At 41.5% G+C, this 22,259-nt stretch overlaps 1 protein-coding gene across 6 annotated transcripts in view; it reads left to right on the plus strand.

Moving 5' to 3' along the window:
• eya1 (EYA transcriptional coactivator and phosphatase 1) overlaps window positions 1-22,259 on the plus strand; it is a 61,364-nt gene that overhangs the window by 19,883 nt on the left and 19,222 nt on the right. For 2 of the 6 annotated variants that reach the window (XM_083995958.1, XM_083995959.1), the window contains 9 exons: window positions 9,763-9,890; window positions 10,608-10,673; window positions 12,086-12,163; window positions 14,163-14,229; window positions 14,568-14,713; window positions 15,582-15,704; window positions 20,004-20,086; window positions 20,641-20,827; window positions 21,498-21,640. In XM_083995958.1, the coding sequence (XP_083852084.1) occupies window positions 9,767-9,890; window positions 10,608-10,673; window positions 12,086-12,163; window positions 14,163-14,229; window positions 14,568-14,713; window positions 15,582-15,704; window positions 20,004-20,086; window positions 20,641-20,827; window positions 21,498-21,640 (1,017 nt within the window). In that variant the 5' untranslated portion in view covers window positions 9,763-9,766. Of the gene's footprint in view, window positions 1-1,682; window positions 1,968-7,793; window positions 8,063-9,762; window positions 9,891-10,607; window positions 10,674-12,038; window positions 12,164-14,162; window positions 14,230-14,567; window positions 14,714-15,581; window positions 15,705-20,003; window positions 20,087-20,640; window positions 20,828-21,497; window positions 21,641-22,259 lie in introns of those variants that run through there. The other 4 variants (XM_083995957.1, XM_083995960.1, XM_083995961.1 and 1 more) reach the window with 4 other exon arrangements.

Genomic DNA, 22,259 nt, shown 5'->3' on the forward strand with positions numbered 1-22,259 from the left:
ATGAGGGAAATCTGAGTTTAGTCATCGAGACATAAACAACCCTGGATAATGATACTGTGCAATTTGAAAATAACTCACTTGCAAAATTGCATCTCAAGCTAATTTTATACAACTGCTTATTGAAATAGAGAGCAACAGTGCAAATGCAGTAACTCAATTGGCATGTGTACACTTCCGCTATTAGAAATAGTTACTTGAGAGTCCCTAAGCATCTATTAGTCAATTGACTTATCAAAAACCTGTTGAATGTGCAATATATTTCATGCTCAGATATTGAAACATAAGCCTATGGATTCACCTGTGGGTAGCTGGTTTGGAAACGGCAGGCAGCACGTCCCCATCATTATTGCAGTGTATTTAAATCAGGAGCTCTGCAGCTCTGATCTATTTCTGTCAGCTCCTTGTTGACTATTGCTCGACAGAGGTTGGTTGGTGTTGACCTGCTTTCAGTATGGGTTGTGAACCCTGCAGCTGATCAAGTAGAAACCCACCAATTTATCATTTCCTGTTTGATTAAAACACCGCACGGAGCCATATAACAAAAACAGATCTGATTATGACACACATGACAAATTTTAAAATTCTTATTTCTCATCACCCACTGACTAGTAAGAAACAGAGATGTACAAGCAGTGTGTACATAAGCCAACCGCAAACAAAGTATACTATTCTTTAAGCTGTGGGTGTTCTTTTTCTCTCAGCACCTCTTTACCGTTGTAAATGTATGGTTTCCTCTTCCTTGAAAATCATTTTTCAGTATTACAGTTGGTATTTTAACCTCTGTTTTATTATGTGAAAATCAAACAAAATTTTAAATGGTGCATCGCTCTTTCAACCGCTCATTACACAAAATTGATATTCTTTGAAAAAAAAATAGCTTGACATATTAAAGCAAAAGTTGTACAAGCCTCATCACCCGCTTAAATAAATCACCAGTTTGAGCTCATCAGTAGCAGCATGGCCTTGTGTAACAGCTTTGCACAGTTGAAATAATAACCTGGAGCAGACAGAAGGCAGTCATTACCTTGCACACAGACGCGGTGTGTATGTGTTGACGGAGGATTTCCACTAGACTGCTGTGGAGACGGACAGAGCCGAGACGCTCGGCCGCTGGTAAACCTCCGGCTCCCCATCACCTAAGCTAATGACCTGCACCCTTGTTTACCCCTCTGAGGTCCCTTTATGACAGAGAGAAACAGAGAGAAATCCAGCAGTGACCTAAGACACACAAAAGAGAGCAAAAAAAAATGTGGTTTGTGGTAGAAAAAAAAAGGAGCATAACAAAAACAAGAGAGAAAAGGGGGGGAAGAAAAGTGTGGGCCCTCGGGGTGTGTGAGCGGAGCCTAGTGTTCCAGCGGACAGGCAGGCCGGTGGAGAGATCTGCCATTTCATTGTCTTAGTCTCAACTGATACAATCTGGAGAGGGCTCTATTGCTTAAAGCTGTGAGTGAATGACATATGGGGAGCTGGTGTGAGGCGCAACTCCCGCGTGCCTCCTCCAGACCCAAAGTCTTCCTGTGAGAGAGCTCCGCACAACTTTTCTGCTTTTTCAAACAGCAGCAGCCTCCCTCTCCCTCCCTTATTCACTGCCCCTCTCCCTCCCTCGCTCCCTCCCTCCCTCCCTCCGCGTTGCTCTCTCACTCTCTCTCTTTTTTTCCCTCTTCCTCAGACACTCACTAGTCACTGCCTGAAGCAGTAATCGGACAACTCTCTTTCTCACTAGGACTGGGTCTCCTGAGATATCGTGCGGGGCTCCATGGGTTCCAACACCTAAAATGAAAAAGAAAAAGTAGTCTTGTAGTTTACATTTATTGTGCTACAGGTTCTACCAACACCTGAAGAACTCCTTAAAGAAAAGTTTTCTGTCCGGTCTGCTGGACTGAACCATCTGTCTGTAGAAGAGTTTTTTTTTTTTTTAAAGAAAGTAGAAGAAGGGATAAACACACAGGGATTCAACCATAATTGTAGTGAGTATATTTTAAATGTATAATTTATTTTTCATCTGTTAGTTGCCTTGTCTTCATTTGTATAATTTTTGAATATGCCAGTGTGTGTGTGTGTGTGTGGTGTGGTGTGTGTGTGTGTATATATATATGTCTGTGTGTGGAAATATCTTTCATATCATAGATTTGCATGTACATTTAATTAAAGAATTAATTCACAATTAAGGCATTTATGTCAACAAAGCAGTTAGTTTTCAAGACTAATGTTGTCATTACTTGTCAGGAATCAAAACAGAACCTACAACACTACAACTTATTCTAAGTAAGAATTGTAATACAGTAGAACTGTACAATATATGGACAATGATAACTAAAAATGAAGGATTTACTCTTTACATTATAGCTGTAATTCATTGATGTGATAGATAATTAAAAAAGAAAAAAAAAGAAAAAGAAAAACCCAAAACAAAACACAGCCCTGGGTGAAAAATTTTAAGTTTTAATTTAAAGGAAAGTGAATACAAACCTCATCCTGAAAAAGACACAGGTCTTAAAACTAATATAATGTTCCTTCATTCCTTCAATCAGTTTTATTAAAAAAAAAAAAAAACATGCAATAGGTTCACAAATTTCAAGACCACTTTTTTCTCAAAAATATTCAATTGCAATTGTAATTTACATTTGTGAAAAAAGAAAATTGTGCATGTGTGTATGCATGTATATATATTTATATATAATTAATATATTTGGCGTGCGTTTGTGTATATTTTTTTCTACTGATAAAAAAAATTCACTCACACACATAATGACCTTAGAATTGTCTGTACGTGTAAGTAAAATACTTTTTTTTAAAAACGGCTGAAAAATCGTCATCATAAGCACTAAAAATAATTTCATCTGGGCAAATATATATCTCACGTAATTTCCCTTGCAAATATGGGATCCTCTTATGCTTGGCCCGGTTTACATTTTTGATCAGACAAGGAAAACAGGCTGGTCCCTGCAGGAGTCTCTTTTCGACTGGCAGAACAAACAAAACCAACACAGTTAAAGCAGTTGACATCTAATGCCATCTGCTGAGGCCAGGAATGCTGCAGGGAGACCTGAGAGCCTCTCAGCGTCTGACCAAGACAACAGGCCCCGACTCCCGGCCGTGCTGCGTCTCCGCTCGCCAGTATTTCACGTGTAGTGAAGATGACTCACCCACTGTAATCACTAGCCTCTCTAATTGAAGGATGTTCTGGTTTAATGTTGTGTGCATCATCACAGGCTTACATCACAAGTCGGGGAATTATTGTGTGTTGTGTGTGTGTGTGTGTGTGTGTGTGTGTGTGTGTGTGTGTGTGTATGGAGGGCATTTCATCTCTTTTTTTTCTCCTTCTGTCCTTTTTCATCTTCTAGTTCCTGTCATTTTCAAACGCCTGCCCTTTTCCATGTGTTTAGAAAGGTGTGTGTTGGTACTGTAGATGAAAGAGCAGAAATAGAAAGGTTAGGGCAGGCTGGTGAGCCAGACTGCTTGCAGGGTTGCCTCTGCTCCGTGTAGACAAACATAACAGTGTGTGACAGGCTGCTGCAGCCATTCACTCACACAATAACCTTATTTATCCAATTAACAGATAATGAGTGGGCTGATTTGAGGCTGTTTACACTGTGTATTTGCTTTACACGGGGAGAGAGCAGGGTCTCTCTGCCTGGCCAGCGCTTCATGCATGTGTAGCAGCAGTGTGTACAAGAAAGCGTGGTCGGCGGTGACGGTGGCATTGTTTGCCCGAGGCCTGATGCCTTTCGTATTGGATGTGTCTCCCCGGCCAAACCCTTGTTCGCCTCTCTCAGAGAGGAGATTGAAAATGGTGAAAGACAGAGGGCTAATTGATCCTGCCTCACTCGGCTGTTAGTGAAGACAACAGGGGGGGTGGGGGGGGGGGGGGGGGGGGCGCGAGAGAAAGAAGGAAATAGGTGACCTCCTATTAAGTAGCCACTACTGGGTGATTAGAGTGCAGCGGTTGTTTACTAAATACTGTGGGGTGTTATTTTGTTAACACACCGCTCCTTGGATTTGAAATGTGTGGCTGAAAGAGCAGGAAATGAGCTTTAAAGTTTTTTGTTGATCGCCATTACAGGTCCTCAGTCACTAATTCCCACTTGCATGTTTGTTTGTAAATGGCAATATGTTTACATAGTAAAGATATAAAGGAAGCTGCTGTGCTGTAAGTCTAAACAGAAATTGTATTCAAAGCGATTGCATTGTATCGCCAATAGATTCCCTATAGCACAGCGTGACCCCACACAGATCGTATTACATTTTCTGCTTTAAATTTTTTTTAAATGCCTAATCTGTTTTATATTCATATAAACTAAGCTATTTCAGAATTTGCTTTGCTTTCCACCCTGTTTAGATATTCTAATTCACGTAATAGATCACCGTCTTAGATTTGAGAGAATTAGACTAACAAGTCATAAGTATTACAGTGATATAACTGTTGAGATTTGTCACTGGCCCTTCTTTCATCTCTGCGCTGTAAAGCCTTTATCATTCTGCAGTGGTCACAGTGGTAGGCAGGTTGTGATAAAATGTGCACCTTAAATCTTGTTTGATGGCCCCTCAAAGGCGAACTGGCCTTCTGGAAATAATTTTGAGGGTTGAAGAGCACAGTATTAACAGATTTAATGTAGCTATTGAGTGAATTGCTGCAAGCACCATGTCAGATTGAACCAAATGAGAGGGACAAATTGCACATCAACAAACAAGACATCTGTTAATAATTGTGCTTTTAATTATAGACAAGTACAACATTTAAAATTGTGTGTGAAGCACCATCTGCTTGCAAAATTTGTCACCATCAGACTCATTTGTGTGCTGCGCTTAAATGTGTCGACTGTCCCACAGCATATTGGTACAAATAAAAATGCAATATAAGGAAAATAGAAAATAATAAGCAATGTTTTGTATATTTATTTAAAATGTACTTTTGTTTGGATATGTTTTATGGCATCCTGTAGGGTTGAAATGAATTTAAAAAACACATACTTATTCTTTTTGTCAGTAACCAATGTTCAGAAAAGTGGTGTCATTGTGGAGAATTACACCACCATGTAATTTCCCATGTGCAGCAGTTGTCTCATCTAAAATACTTTACATTTGAGGATAAAAAAAAAAAACACCATGCTATTCGATGTTGGATTTTTTGGCAACCCTCATTTTTTCAGCCACATATAGAGACACAAGTGAAGTGTAGCATTTTGTAAACTGTGCCTAATTCCTCTCACATCTGTGTCCAATTGTTGTCTGCATCTACATTCTTTGCGAGTGGATTTATTTTTCCTGGGCCACCATGTGGATTCAGCTGACCAGCTTAAGTGGGGATTAGTTGTTTTAAAGTTAGATTTTGATTAAAGCATTGTTTTTGAAAAGTTGTAACTCACAACACATGGCTTACGTAGTCTGTAAAATTCAAAGGGCTGCAGACTTTCCCCTATAAAATTAATATCTATTAAAGATTATACAGGGAGAGGAGCACAGAGATTAACAGAGCATTTTCAGTCATATTTCTTTTTCAGTCACATCTTCTGTTTGGTCATTTTTGTTTGCATCACTAATCATTATTATGTAAAGATACAATTTTGTAGTTCATAAAGGACGTTCCAGATTAAAATAGGTGAGCCTCTCCTGCAGCGATAGCACAGGTACATGCAGCGAAGGAGGCGAAAATGATTTGTGTCAGGTCAGTCAGCCTGCATGCTGAGATGATCTATGCTAAAAGCTTTGCTGTGTTATGTTTACTTTTGGAATTGCAGGTCTTGAAATAAGCAAAGCGAAACAAAAGACCCTGCAAACAACCATGAGAGGAGCGTGTTGTGGCACCTCTTCTTTTTTTTCTTTCTTTCTCTTGATGACACTTGCAGTGCTTCATCTAGCCTGGCTTTGTTCTTGTTAGCTTCAAAGACCAACTAGTTCAGGTTGAGCTAAAGTCACACATCAAAGATGCTTAACGCAGCCCGCTTTTTTTTTTTAAACAATAAATATTTAGCGTGGCAGAAGAAAGGCTTGTTTTTGCTTTTAAATCCCAGCCCCCCTGCCTTCTGCTCTCCTGTCTTCCCTGCTCTCCCTCTCTCCTCACCTGGCTGGTTTCACCTGCTGGCAAAGGCTGAGACACCAGCATTATAATGTCTTCACTGGCCTGCACTGCTGAACAGAGAAACAAGCCACAACACACACACACACACATACAGACACACACACACACACCATACCACAGTAACCCACCACAGCACTCTCTCCACAACTTCCCCCAACTCTGTGATCGCTGTTAATGTGCTGTGGCAAAATGTGTTTCTCTTTCGTCTTTATGGCTTTTACCTCTGTGGACTTTCTTTTCCATTGATATTTTTGTATTTTTTACATCCCGTCTGCATATTTCAATATTGGGAGATGCCAGGAGGAGGCACTGCCGTTATCAGTGGCTCCTTAAGTAAGAATTAAATATATGTATGTATTTTTTTTTTTTTTTTTTTGAAAATGGCTGTTCCATAAGCAGCGAGCGAGAAGGCAAATTGTAAAGCTGGAATGGTATTCATGAAGGCTTTGCCTTGGTGTGAAGAGCAAAGCCTGTTGAAAAAAGAAGGAAAAAAAAACCTTAAGACCATGCATGTAGCTCAGGTTACGCTGGCTCATGTAAACAGTCAGCCATTAAAAAAATCATGCCAGGATTTTTGAAAAAAAGACTTTATATGTCTTTTTCCTTTTTCCTGACCAGTTGAATACCTTTAACCTTTTTTGGACCCTGTATTCCCATGGTGGGCTGGAGTCAGGTCTAATATAGTGTTATAGTCATGCAAGTATATGGCTCTGCTTGATGTTTGGAGAGAGACGAGCAGAGCGGGAGTGGACAGCAAAATGTAACTGTCAGCTAAAGGAGAGTAATAGAGGCATTCGTAGCGTCATAGGAAACATATGTGGCTCCATATGCTCTCCGTGTTCTTGTTTCCAGTCTCCTTCATTGTCTGAGATGCACCACTGATCTGGGGGCCTCTAAAGTGCCCTGCATGTGTGAGTGTGTGTGTCTGCGTGTGTGTGTGTGTGTGTGTGTGTGTGTGTGTGTGTGTGTGTGTGTGTGTGTGTGTGTGTGTGTGTGCATTTGCACCACTGATGTGGGGGCCTCTGAAGTGCCCTGTGCATGAGTGTGTGTACACATGCAGACATGAGTTATGTGTCTCCGTGTGCTAAAGAAAAAGACATAAGCATGAATTTTCACATTGCCACAGAGAAAGAAGAGATTTATATAATGTATGTGCGAGCGTGTAGATTATGCTCCTTTTTGCTTTTCCGTCCATCGTGCATAGCTTGTGAAGTATAGGAAGTTGCGTATTTGTGTGCTGTGGCATGGCCCCAGGCTGGGGCAGGCCCGCGGAACAGCAGCCCTGACGATCATTAGGACCTGTCAGTGTGCTGTGATGGGGAGTGCTGATAAATTTCAGATAGTGTCAATTGCAGATGAAAGATCTGCTGAAGATGCTAGGGGTGTCACGCTTGACTTGTCTCTCCTCAACAAGTCCCATCTTCCTTCCAGCAGCAGGCTACCTCAAGCAGGAAAGCAGGCAGGCTCTCCCACCCTCTGCTGCCCCCTCAGCCCCTTCTTTCCCCAACCCCTCACCCCTCTGCCTACCTTCACCCCCGCAACCCACCCCCCCACCCCCACCCCTCCACCCCTTCCTGCTTACCTTGGCTAAGCAGCTTTGCATGTTGATTGGGGGAGGGCTAATCCAGTTTGCAGCTGTCGTAGACCAATGATGAATCACCTTTCCGTCATTTGGCCGTGCTCCCCTTGCTCAGGGAGGAGGGAGGAGGGAGGACCTGGAGGAGGAAACAACAGTGGAGCAGGGCTGCGGCTCGGAGAGAGACAATGTGCGCCTCTGTTCCCCCCGCTAGCCCTCTCTTCCCATTCTGCTCCAGAACAACAATAATGTTTTCTCAGACAAGCCTTTTTGTGTCATGGATGGCTCTGGACTGTGACATCGAGCCGCAATAACAAGGAGTGACATTGTTTCTGCTGGGGCAGGTGGAGGCAGAATAAAGAAAGAGAGTGTGGTCTGAGAGAGGACTCAAAGCCATTTAGGTCCAGGTAAGAGCACAGTTGAGCCAGTGCCAGCAGCATCAGAGACATGTAGATCTCTGAGTGGCATCAGAGATCGCCTTTGACTCTGCTAAAAAACTGTCAACTTCTCTCAGTCTGCTGTGTTTGTCTGATTCGAGATAGCGATGAGTTTTTCACTGTCAGCTAATGAGAAAAAAGTTTGGCGAAAGGAGACGTATGGTGTATGTTATGGTTAGCTGATTCTGGACAGTTTTTAAGCGTTCATATTTGCCCTTCTGTGTTGTTGTATGCTAGGAGGGTGTGATATTTTTAGCAGAGACGTAAACGAATACACCTTTGGGAAAAGGATAATACAGCTTTTACTATTAGGGTATGTGTGGAAGAGGTGATTGGCTTTTTACATTGTTTTGTTTTCTTTTATAACATTTTTTTGTGGTAGTTTTATTTTAGTTTGTTTGATTTGTAATGTAATGCTGAGAAGTATATTTTCCATTAATAATTAAATTGGACTTTAACCGCAAGAAAGGACTGTATTTGTCAAACTTTACTGCAAAGTATCATAATATCATAACATAATCTTAAATGCAGTAAATGCATATCATAATTTAATATTTTTATCTCGTAATTCTGGTTTCTTTCGTGCCATCTGATAGCACTCAGACTACTTAGAGTTGCTTGAGCATTTATCTTTGTGGCCTTGTGTAAAAGGCCAATGTTTATCGATAGCAGAGATATCCAGAACCCTGGAATATAATTGGAAATGGCAGTATAATGTACAAAACATTTTGTCCTAATTTCATTAACTCACTGTTGCAATGGGAACGGTGGCAGAGACAAATGGGGTCTGGAGTTTGTGGCTGTACTTTTCAAATCACTCGTGCCTTCTTTCTACTCCATTGTCTATACTTGATCAAATCCTTTGAGCGCACAAATGAGAAGATAGAATAATGTTTTCAGTGGCGTGGTCGTTTGTATAAACACAGAAACAATTAAGGAGCTTGCCAGAGCAAACACATGCCTCGTGAGCTTCTCATCTGCCCATCACTGAGGCATGGGCTCTTATAATCAAGCAGTGCTGCACTTTTAACAGGCACATTAACCATTGCCTCAAACCAGCAAACATCTGTTAACAGTCTTCGATACCACACTAAACGATATACACTTAAGGCCATTCTTGCTTCAAGATACACCAGAGTAAATTGATAGTAAACTCTTTGTGTTCACATCATGTAAAACAGTGACTTGTTGTGAAATTGCTGTAATAAGAGAAACCCGAAAACTATCTTGTCAAAATGTTTACTATTCATTTCATGGTTTGGAATCCCACAGTTTTCCTTTGTGCACTTGTGTGTGTGTCACATTTTACCACGTTTATTTATTTATTTATTTTTCATTTCTCTAATTCATTTTTTCTTTTGGCAATCATTTGGCATTCGATAAAAATGGCTCTTTTATATTGTATTGAAAATAACACATGCAAGAAAGCAATTTGTAAAATTGTAGTGAATTTTTACGTTTTAAATGCAGTTTTAATAGAACATTTCTCTTCTTCACACTCGACTTGACTGTTTTCTAATTTATAGTATTTTATTTTATTCATCTAAACCAGAGCTACTGTATTTTGCTTGTTCTGTACACAGCACTGCAGAGCAAAGCTGTCTTCCCTGAAATCAGAGCAATATGTGTAATTTGATTTGGTGTGTGTGTGCTTGTGTGTGTCTCGTCAGGTCTATGGAAATGCAGGATCTAGCCAGTCCTCACAGCCGAATAAGTGGAAGCAGTGAATCTCCTAATGGTCCCAACCTCGACAACTCACACATCAATAACAATTCCATGACACCCAATGGCACTGAAGGTATGTGTGCTGTGCCAAATGCTATCCCTCTCTCTGCCTTGTTTGCTATTCTGAATATATATTTATATTTATGGAAAAAAAGCTGATAGATATTGTATTATCTGTATTATCATTAAGGGTGAATATGACTTTTAAAAAAGGTAAATAAAGGCAATGCAATGTTGTTTTTATAAGAAATAAAATGAGTTAAAAAAAAAAAAAAAAAAAACATAAATGATTGTTAGGGTGAATTAGCATTAGTTGATTTTGCCTTAATATGACATGAAAGAGCCCGTGAGCAATAGAGAAAGTGCACTTGATGTTTGCGGGATTGCAGTGTAGATTATTTTGGGCTTCACGGAAAATTTGGTGCCTTAAGATTTCTATCTGAAATGTTTCTTGCCTCGGGTAGTTATTTTCCAGTGACTATTAGCTGTTTATCTAAGCAAGCATGTAATTATTCAAAACCTAGAATGGAAATGATGGCGTTTTGCATGAGGTTTCTACTGTACATAGTTATTTACTCAGGTGATTCACCTGTGCTTTAAATCTGAGCCTTTGTTTAGTGAAGCAGTCATGCCCATTCCACAAACCAACAACTTATTAGAAACATCCCTCACTGTCATGCAATCCTCAGGTTAAGCACAGTGTTTATTTCTTTGTATATATATGACACAGGACCCGTAGACATGGTGCAGACTGTCAATGTGTCCCTTTGCCATTCTTTCTTTCCCATAGGTGATAACATCACAATGCTTACCACTGCAGACTGGTTGTTAGGTTCTAACTCACAGTCCGCTGCAGGTTTGTCTACCCTTAGTGACACAATGAAAGGACAATACTTGGTGTTTTCCCCAACTCCACTGAGAGCAAGAATGAAAGGAGTCTGTGTAGCTCACTTCCTTGAACCACCCACAAAATACAATGTAATTTATATTTTTTTTAAACCAAAAATGAACTTTTTATATGCTGGAAATTTCTAAATGCACCTCAACTATTGTGCCTTTCATTCAGAAACTCTTAAGTATTTTTTTCTGTAATTGTTGTGGTATTCTTTTTCAAGCATGGTTTGACATGACTGGATTTTGAGTTCATTGTTAATGAATGTTCAGATTGTGAACCTGCATACTGTGCATTTTGTTTTCATTTGAACGTTCCATGCCGTTCACTGAATACAGTGCTTATTGTATGCTCTGTGACTTGAGTGTGTGCTAGTTTATGCATGCACCTTGCCACTATTTTTTCATCAGTGTGTTGTTCAAAAGAATTGCCTCTCGTCAACATATGTTTCTGCGCTGAACGAGCATAGCGGAAACATGTAAAACATGACAGCAAATGGCTTCTTCAACCAACAGGGATTCCACTGAGCATGACTTCCTTGCCCACATTGTCAATTTGTTTTGCCAAAAAAAAAAAAATGGGGGAAGAAAAAACCAGCCCGCCTGAAGTGAAATGGATTGATTTCAAAGATTCCTGAGCTGTCAGATAACTGTGAAATTGTCTTTGCAGATCTATCGCTTAGCTGTATAATGGAGTCAAGGTCAAATAGCGTTTGCTACACTCTTAAAAAGATTTTATACATCATATATTTCCTTGACATTTCAATTGCACTTGTAATTTTTTTTAACATTGAGTCCTAACACAGTGGTGATTTTTATTTCATGCTGAAGTACTGAAACTCCAGTAATTCATCATTGAATAAAAACAGTAATGTCAGAATTTTTTTTGTGGTAATGCAATCTCAAAGTAGAGTCTGGTTTATGTTGTTTTTGCAAAATACTTAAAAGCCCATTTTTAAATAAACAATTAAGATTTACATAGGAAAATGTCCCCAGGCTGACAGATAAGGATCGCTGATAAAGATAAGGTTAAGTCTCTTGAAAAATCAGATAAATCCAATCAAAGGAATTAAAGATACTAGCATAAAGAAATGTATAGAAGCCATTGGAGCTAACACAGATGTCACTTTTATCTTTTATCATGCAGTTAAATTTGCTGGCTGTTGAAAAGTTGTCCAACTACAATCTCCCATCTCTGCATTTTTGTTTTTCTTTGACAATGAGTGACTTTTTAAATGGTTAATAATTTTGTGAATGCAAAAAAAATCTCACAGGCAAATGCAGAGTTAGCCATTAATCTAGTCTTTTTTGTTTTCTTTTTTTCTTCCAGACATTGATTTGGTGCATTTGGTGACAATGTGGCTTCTTTGTTCGCAGTTAAAACTGAGCCAATGAGCAGCAGCGAAATCGTCACCTCGGTAGCAGACACCTCTCTAGACAGCTTCTCAGGATCAGGTAAGCAGGGGGGACTCTGTACGTGTGTGTGTGTGTGTGTGTGTGTGTGTGTGTGTGTGCGTGTGTGTGTGTGTGTGTGTGTGCTCTGGTTGCGTCTCTCTCTCTCTCTGACAAACACACACACACACACACACACACACAGATGCAGAACTGATTAGTGAGAGATGAGCCTGGAGATGGGTGACTGATAAGCTGGGCCTCAGGAAGTGTCCCTGCAGCTAAAACGCCGATATAGTGTTTGTGTGTGTAGTTGTGTGTGTGTGCTTAAGAGACTCTACCTTACCTTTGTCAGCACACATATATGCTGTGCTTGCTTGCACTATGTATGTGTGTGTGTGTGTGTTAACACTCGGTTCCCATGCCAGTGAGGACTGAGCCTGTCTGTCCACTGGAGTGACATGACGTCCCACTGGCCCTCTCTCTCCACGGGCTGTTACCCTATCGCCCTGTCAGAGCCAGGGTTTTCACACCCTCCTCTCAGCATGGGAACATCAGACACATAAACACACACGCAGGCATTGCTAAATAAAACCAAGACCTCTGAGTGTAATGAGCATTGTAAGAATTGTTAAAGAAATAATCACTAATGTGATAATTTTTAGGCTTATTTCTTTTTTCCACCCTGAGTGGTTTCTATGTCATCCTGCAGCTCTGTTACTTTTTCTAGAAACCTGTATTACTGTAATACCATTGCATCTAACAGTGCATGGTATTATCTTGCTGCTAATTTTCCTGTTTTTCCTTAACTGTTTAACTAAGTACTTGATACTTTATCACTGCTTTGACTTTTGTCTGTGACAGTATTAATGAAATTTAGTAATCTTACACCCCATATCCTCCGTGGGGAAACCCAAAGCTCCGTTGAGAGGAGCAGGTTTTGTCCAGTGGCAGGTGCTGCTGATGTGGGAAAAGTGTTCAATATTAATAACGTGTGTGAGGGGTTACAGCATACAGTTACACACAGTTAGCACTCCCCCGCAACCAAATCCCATATTTTACATGTCACGACCAATTAGACAGATGTTTCAAAACTGTGCCACTCGGCTGCAGTTTAATGCAAGAACTGATTGTTGCCTTTGATTTTTTTTCAGTTTTTTTAATTAACTGTGAATTTCTGATAAAATGCCTGTTTTATCAAAGATAAAGCGTTATATTTAGCCCTACATTAAATCACAAATTTAGATAGAATTTGAAATAAATTATACATACTACATACAAAATGATTCATTAATTTAAACAAATGGTACCTTTTTAAATACAAATGTCAAAGTGGAAGCTGAGCTCTTGCAGGCTGGATCTCGTTACGGATGTTTCATTTACTTTAGCCTTTTTTTTAAATAACTATTTTCTAAAATGCACAAACTTGTCAACTGAAGTGTGCAGGTAACACTGTGAACACTGCTATAAATTCCCAATTTCTTATTGACAAGATTTTATTTGACATTTTACTTTTGGAAAACAGTAACATTAAAATGGAAAGAGTGTGTGTGTCCATCTGTGTATGTTTCATGACTCACAGCAGATTCAAAACATTCTGTGAATTATTTGTGGCTGCACTTTCACAAGTTAACAGCACCATGGAACCACAGAGTCGTACGCCTAATGAAGGAATAATCATGCAGTAGCACTCATTACCTGCAATCAGTGATGTCACTTCCAATGTGGTTGTGGCTTGAAAAGCCCAAGGCAACTGTAGCCACAGGTCGAGACTGATTCAGACCATCCTGCGAGTGTTTACACCAGCGGTCGTCATAGCAGCCCAGAACTATCTCAGAGATACGCGGGTCAGCAGAAAAACGTGATGTTCTTACCTGATTATTTTACTTCATTATTGCTCTCCGGTTTTCAACCTTAAATAAGGTTACCGAAATAAATAGAGTAATGCAATGTAATTACTGTTTCCTTGGAATCCAGAAGTTCTGTTGGCAAAAAATAATATTTACCTTATTTCTTAATGTTTAAATATGTGCTTGCCTCTTTTCTTTTTAACTCTCCTCAGCTATTGGAACCAGTGGCTTCAGCCCAAGACAAACTCACCAGTTCTCTCCACAGATTTATCCTTCCAAGTAAGGCTTCTTTTATTTTTCTTTAAAAAATAAGCAGCATCCAACTTCGTTTGGATCTTTAATTAGATCCTTCTGTTAGATCGGGGGGTTCTCGACTGGCTTTGTTTGCCGGGATGTCTGCAGCTTGCGCACTCTGAAATCTGTTGTAATTATTATCTTGCAAAAATTTCCTTTGCCATTTATTGTTCTTTCACTATGTATATGAGCTGTGCGATGCTATCTGTCTTACCGCTTGGCTCAGTGTTTCGAGTGAAGTAGCACAATCACAAGGAATTTGTCAGTTAGCGAAGTTTGTGTTTCCTTTCTCACTTTTGTCTTTTGTTTCTTTTCTCAAACAGCAGAACATATCCGCATATTCTTCCTACTCCTTCATCCCAAAATATGGCTGCGTATGGGCAGACGCAGTACACCACAGGAATGCAGCAGGCCGCAGCTTATGCTAGCTACCCCCAGCCTGGCCAGCCGTATGGCATCCCAGCTTATGGTAAGATTTCTCTAACACAGTAGGCCTACATAACCTTCTCTTGTCTCGCTGGAGTTTCCTACTAACAAAGGTCAGTGTTGTGTTAATTGAATGTATGCATAGACAGAGAAATTCACAACTAAATATTTTTCCTTCCTGAAGGTCAGAACCCTGCTCGCTACAAATCATGTTCCCACAATTCCTCCAGTAAAGCAAGACCAGGAGAGATGCTGAGTTCTTGTTTAGTGTCTGCCTACTCTCCTCCACTGCAATAAAACAGAATTTGCTTGTCAAGCTGTTCAGATAGATGTGAAAGATTAGTGATATAAATCTGAAAACAAAAACTGGTTTCCTCTGGCACTGCAAGAGAAAGCATGGCGTACAAGGCCCACTGTAGGCTTTATTTGTCCAGAGTCTTTGGAGTGTTTTGACCCCAGAAGACTCTCCAATATGTGGAGGAATTTATACTGTTTATTTGAGTGGAGCCCTGCAACCTACCGTTGCACAGAAACTGCAGCAAGACTGATTCAATATAAGCGGCCCGTTTTACACACAAACACAAGCACAATGTTTTAATACTTGTGCATCCTCTTACAGATGACTTATCTTACACAGTGATATTAATGGTGATGATGATAAAGTAATATCAAACAATCAGTAGACAGCTCCTTCACTGAGTGACAGCATTCAGTGCAAGATAATATTTCTAAACAACCTATCATAGTAAAAATCTTTAATCAGATAATCAGCGCTCGTCCATTGTCATTAATGCAGAGAGAGACTGTGTCCCCTTTGCTGTGTCCAGTGTAATTTAAACCTCTGTGTTGACTGTTGTCTGTGCATCAAACCGATCTGGTGTCACTAACTGATTTAGGTCCATTGTGGGCAGGCATAAAGACGGAGGGGGGTCTGAGCCAGTCCCAGTCCCCGGGACAGACAGGCTTCCTCAGCTATGGCTCTGGCTTCACCACGCCGCAGACAGGACAGGCTCCCTACAGCTACCAGATGCAGGGTGAGGACATCTTTGTGAATCCTTCCATCATTATCTCTGCGCATTCTCACAAGTGAAGACTTGGGTGTCAAAATGCAACATGAGATGTCGTCACTGTCTCGTAAAATTGACAGCGTGTCCGATTTTACGATTGTAATACTTTTCCAGCAAAATCATGATTGGGCTACAAAGCTACAAAGCAGATCACCAGCAATCTGAAAATACCTAGTATAGCTTTGGTGGGAATCTGGTTGCTTGTATATTTATTCCTGTCTTGTTTGTGTTCTTTCTGTTACTTAGACCCGCCTCTGTGCATATCTATTTTTGTCCTTTGAACTCTCTTGTCAAAGTACTCATCTGCCGTGTCCTTACTTACATGTTACTTTGTCTAACTTAAAAATTATGAGACAGAATAGGTCCCTGATTTAACAGCATGAGTCAGACTGATTCACTACACGGCCCTCGCCCTCACCCCAGAAGATGGTTGCATCCCAGCAGTCGTTCCGTGCGGCCACAACGGCTGCCTCCCTCTCCTCTCCTCTCCTCTTAAAAGAATCAACACAGATGGAAAAATGGCAGGCACTTAGGAGGCACCAGCCATGTCCCCACTCCCCAGCCTTTGTTTTTTCTCTCCCTGTGATCATATTTGTATTTGTTTAAGAGCTGAGACCATGGAGATTTATGGCCTTAAAACCGATAAAAATGAGTTGTTGCGCCTGCACTCCCCCTCTTGCTCTTTCTGTCCAGTCTTTCAGCCAGTTTAAATTCAGATCAGGCCTCCTGCCATGTAGTATTTCTGCTATTTTCTTTGTATTGGTTGGAAAACACTCTGTTCCCCGGCAGCACCTGCACCCAGGCAAGGACAGTTAGCTAACAGCTAGTGTAGTCTCTGTGTTCTCTCCTGTAATATCTAATGTGTGACAGTAGAAACATCTCCACATGTTGTTGAAAAGCCTCCAGAGCATCTCACAATAAATAACGCCAGCTCAGCAGCAGATGTGGCGCGGGGAAGCCTCTTTTCCACGCCTCTTAACCAAATACAGGCGGCCACAGCCAGAGTTTTTTTGCAGCGTGCATCCGAGCGCCTGCAAAAAAAAAAGGAGAGGCAAAGAGAGGGAGAGGGAGAGTGAAAGAAAGAGAGCAAGGAGACGGAGCATGTGCGGCAGAATGCACAAGCTGCTATCCTGCCCTTAGTGGTTTAACTCACGATGACAGTATTATGTGCCCATTCATCTTCTAAGTATTATGCTCTTACTCTGTGTTTCTCTTTCCCTCTGTCTATCTCCATCTCTTCCTCACTCTCAGCCACTATCTCTGGCTATCGAATGCCCCACGTAGCAATAAGTGTGTTAGTAATTGACAGCCCTGTTAGATGACAGATTGACCACTATTCTGGCCCTAGGTTCTCTTAACTGTGGCTCTGGCCCTCTGCCACACCATCATCATTACTCTTTCTGGCCTATTGATCGGGCCTGGGTGAGGTGCCTCAGGCCTGGGTGTCCCAACCAAAGAATCTTTCCACATCTGATACCCCCCCCTCCCTCCCTGCCAGTGTCCCTGCCACCAGCCTGTGGCCAGCTGTCAAGGCAGAGGACGATTAGATAAATGTTTTTGCTCTTTGCTTTCATGTCCGATGCCATGGATCTTTGTGTGGGCGCTAAAGTCGTGCCATCAAATTGTTGGGGTGGGAGACAAAGGCGTTTTTGTGCTATTTGCGATCCCTTGTAGCAGTTGATGTAGTGCATCTCATGGATGGGCCAGAAAAGGCATAAAACATAAGAGGTGTGCAAAGCAACAGAGAGATTGTGCTGGTGGCGGGACTGAGCAGATGCTAATTAGGTGAATAATTGGATCCCGGCATTCTGTCCCAGTGGCAGTGCAAGCTGAAGAAGCTGAAGCCTTGGTTTTGCCTTTTTAAGAGGAGAGCCCCATCTGGACTTGATAGCCTATTCCCAAGTGGGGCATACAAACTTCTGCTACAAATATTGTGCACTGATGATAGACATAGCCCATGGCAAGGGGACTGATCAAGCAAAGCAAATGGACTTCCAATTGTGGAGCCAGAAGGCAGGAGGGAAGGAGGAGAGGAGGGAGGGATGATGTCTGGTCTTGTGTGAGTGAACTAACTGGAGCAGGACAGGGGGAGGGAGAGAAAACATGCCCCCCGGGGGAACCACAAGACCCCGTCTTCCTCCCCCCCTCTTTACTATAACCAACAGCACCAATCCCAACAGCACGGGCTCATTCTCACTGGGCTAGCAGGGGTCCCCTTGGCTTTTATGTGGCTCCTTGTTCTCCACAGAGCAACCCTCAAACCCTTCCAGTGAGAGCTTTTATGACTGTTTGAACTGTGCATTAGGCTAATTTGTTGTCCTTCGCAGCATTACTCCCTCTTCTCTCTGTCTTTTTGTTCTGTTGGACTTTCACTTGATGTTGAACTTTCTGCGGAGAACACAAAAGTTTAAAAATTCCCCCTGCAGGCCATGAAATATCAAACAAAACAACAAAGAGAGGGAACAGTTCTGCAGCCAGGTTGGAAACATGTTAAAAATCTGCTGTGTGTGTAATTGCTGGAAGCAGAGAGTGAGAAACTGCACAAACAATTAGGGGATCCTGGTAATCTCTGGAGCTTGGGAGGTATTTGTTTCTCTTTTTTAGCCACATTGCTGGGTACTTTGCAAACTGACAAGGCTAAACACAGCACTACGTCTTACTTTTTCATGCTTTCTTCCATACGGTACCCTTCATGCCCTCCCCTCATTTCCCTGATCCTTCCCCCTGTAATGAAAGCTGCTTCACGTTTGTCACGGTGTGGGAGGGCCCTCCTGATGGGGCCAATGACCAGAGGATGAAAGGAACTCACTCTGTTTGTCTCTGGGAACAAAGGTGTAATTACGCCCCCATTTAGGAACAGTAAATTTATCTCCCCCTTTGTTTTCACTGAAGCAACAGGGTATTTTTTTTTGGCTATGGGGTGGATCACTGGTGAGAAGTGAAGAAGCTGTGGCGTTATGTCTTTGTATGAACGGAGACGAGTAATAAAGCCCAGGGGTCGTTAGAATCGCTATAACACAGATGTTTTTAAAATACATTTCTTGTAATGAAATCTGTAAAACTCAACCACCTGTTGCTGCTATAGGTAGAGAAAGTGTGTTACATGTATATGTGGTTACATGTGAATTTAAGTGGATGAAATATTTATACTTTGATTTAGAGTGCCGGTGCAACAGATCAAACACTTCCTACTTAACTTTTTTGATCAATCACAGGCTTTTGCTCAGAGCACTTTGTCATGAACTGTTCTCCTTTTTATAAACATGGCTGTGGCTGCAGGCAGGAGATTTTCAATTTAAATATCTGCACATTTGAAACAGCTTTTATTTGTACTAAAAGAGTATTATACATGACATTAAAACATCATACTAAAAATGTTTTTGCATAGTAAAACTGCTTTATCCTCGGAGAGAATTGAATTGGCATGACGATTGTGATCTCAAGATTAAGCAAAATAGTTGTAGTTTAAATAGATAAAACTCTCTCATTGTTTCCCTGTCCGCCTGCTCTCTTTCTGCCAGTCTGTGGTCCCCTGCTGCTGTTCTCTGGCCTGACATGACAGTACAGGTGGACGGCCACTGAACAGAGGAGTCATGGCCCTCGGGGGCTTCTGCTGCTCCTCTCCTCCATGATTCATGACATGTATATTATTAAGCTATTAGATGCTATCAACCCCTGTGAATGATTTAATTTTCCCGGTGGACCGTCCTTTTAGCAAGTGAAAAGAAGAACATACATATTCATTGAGGCTGGATGTCAGCAGCAGCCTACTCCCAGTGTAACTCACTCTGACCTCATCCCTGCTTCCGTGTGCATCTATGTCGCTCTCCGCTGCCCATGTGCGTCCCCCCACGCCCCCAAGCCACCCACCATTCCCATTCCCCCCCTTTCCCAACGCCACCCTTTGGTTGCTCACACACAACAGTCTACTGTGTTCTTCACATTGTGGGTTGGATGGCTTTGGAAGCAGGTTCTATCCATCCCTCACCCTTCTTTACCCTCCCCTCCCATCATTCATCGGGCCTGATCCAATCACTGATAAGAAAGGAAGAGGACAAAGATAAGGTTGCTGTTGGGAGCTCCCTCAGGCCTCCCTCTGTTCACAACCTCAAATAGTTGTTTCACAAAAGTCTTTTTTCCCCTAACAATGTGCTGTCTCATTTCTGTCACTGCATTTATTTGCCAGACAACAGATTTGGTTGTGGGTTTTTTTATTTCATATAATATGTTTTATGACTCAAACTTGTATTCTTTTGTCCTTTAAAGGTGGTACTTTTACAACAACTTCAGGATTGTATCCAGGAAACAACTCCCTGACAAATTCGACTGGCTTCAACAGCACACAACAGGTAGCTGTGCGCTTCCTTCCTCTTATTTCTGTCCCTCTGATCTGGTATCAGTACATAGCTATCAGTTTATATAAGTTTAAATTGCAGACTTCTTCCCAGCCTGGAAATCTTTATGAAACATGCACACTCAATATGTAACATTTCATCCGTGACACATTCAAACATAAATCACTCAGGATGTCAAAAGCTTTGTACGCAGGATTATCTACTGTACCTCCTCCAACACATATGTATTATGCCACAGAGGAAAGGAAGAAGAAAAAAAAACAAGACAGATCTTTGTCCAGATGTAGGACAGAACAGACATGTGTTTGCATTTATGTTTTGGAATCTGCGCTGTAAAGTAGCAACACTGGTGCAGGGCAAATCTCACGTTACTCTGCCAAACCCCCTACTTCTCCTCCACAACTCTGCTACCTTTTGCCTCCACATTTTTGATCAAAATATGTCCTCTCACTTTTGCTTAATCTCTCACTATTCTCCTCTTGACTTTACCCAAATGTAACCTAAATTTTTTCCCCCATTAACCCTCCGCTGTCTGTCTTTCTCCACAGGACTACCCCAATTATCCAGCCTTTGGCCAGGGCCAGTATGCTCAGTATTACAACAGCTCACCCTACACTTCACCCTACATGACAAGCAACAACACAAGCCCCAGCACGCCCTCCACCACCACCACCTACACCCTCCAGGAGCCACCAGCTGCCATCACCAGCCAGGCCCTCACAGACAACTCTGCAGGTAGGACATAAACCACAGGCAGCTGGGTCTCCCTGTGAAACTTGAATATTCAGAGTTTGATCTTTGTAAGAGCCGTGTCTCTTCTTCTTGAAACCAGTGGGTCGCTGAACTTCTTCCCTCTCACAGACTTGAAGTTGTTTTTGATAAAAGAGTATTAGCTAAACACCAAAAATCCTTTCCACCCCCCCAACTCCGATGCAGAAGGAAATGATTTCATCAAGCAGGAAAAAAGTTAATACTGAAAACATATGCAGATAATCTGGCAATCAAACACTGATTTTATCTTTACAAGTTAGTCAAATGTTTATGATTTCATTTGAAATTGTCATCAATCAACGCCAAATACATCAGACTTTGAACATAATTTCCTCCACGCTCATCTAATTTAAATGAATTACATCTTTGCTTTTTTCTAGCTGATGTGTACTCTATTACCGCTTGTTTATTAAATCAGCATGGAGCACAATCGCTTCTAGTGTGTGTTCTGCAGCTGATTTATGACAGTTGTTACCTGTGGGCCTGCTTCGTTCCTAAATAATGTCACAGGAAGCTGTCTGCGCAGCATCAAGACAAATTACCACTCAAAACATTTTAGCTACAAGCAAATAGTAGCTCATCTTCGATACACTTTTTTTTATACTCTCCTCCTTCCTTCTTTCCTTCCTTTCAGCAGAGTACAGTACCATCCACAGTCCATCAACCCCCATTAAAGATTCAGAATCAGATCGATTGCGCCGGGCCTCGGATGGAAAGTCACGTGGCCGGGGAAGAAGGAACAACAACCCATCACCGCCGCCCGACTCCGACCTTGAGGTAGGGTGAGCCCGCTACCTTGGCGACAGACAGCCTCGCCCTGTCTGAGGCACATGGACACTAATCCACTTACTGTATGGCTGCCACGCCAACTTTAACACTTGATGGGCATTAATACTTAAAGATTTGATTCCTTAACCATAAATGTATTATTAATGCGTTGTGGAATATATGACATCACTAAACACATATCTTATATAAAGCTCTTGTGTAGACGGCATGAATAAGTAACAGGGCATGTGGAGTGAATAATATATACATTCTAGTCACCAAAGGCTGGACACTAGCTGTGACTAACAATTGTACTACTACACCATGAGCCATAAAACACTCTGATAGCGACCATATGTCAAAATAAACTACTGGTAATTCAGGGAGCTCTTCATTAATATGATATGAATTTGAACGAGGTTAATAGCACCCATTATAGCTCTGACATCATGCCATGTTAACATATCTAGTTAATTAGTTTGTCACTATTGATTACTCTAATGTAAAGGGCAAGGGCTGGGATAGCGTGCGGTGGGGTGAGGGGAGGAGTGTTGCGGTGACCAACCCAAGCAAATGGATCTTGGTCCCTGTGGCACACAAATACACGCTCCTGGCCTATTGACCAGGA

The sequence above is a fragment of the Trachurus trachurus genome (assembly GCF_905171665.1).
Source record: "Trachurus trachurus genome assembly, chromosome: 20".
Taxonomy (NCBI): Eukaryota; Metazoa; Chordata; class Actinopteri; order Carangiformes; family Carangidae; genus Trachurus; species Trachurus trachurus.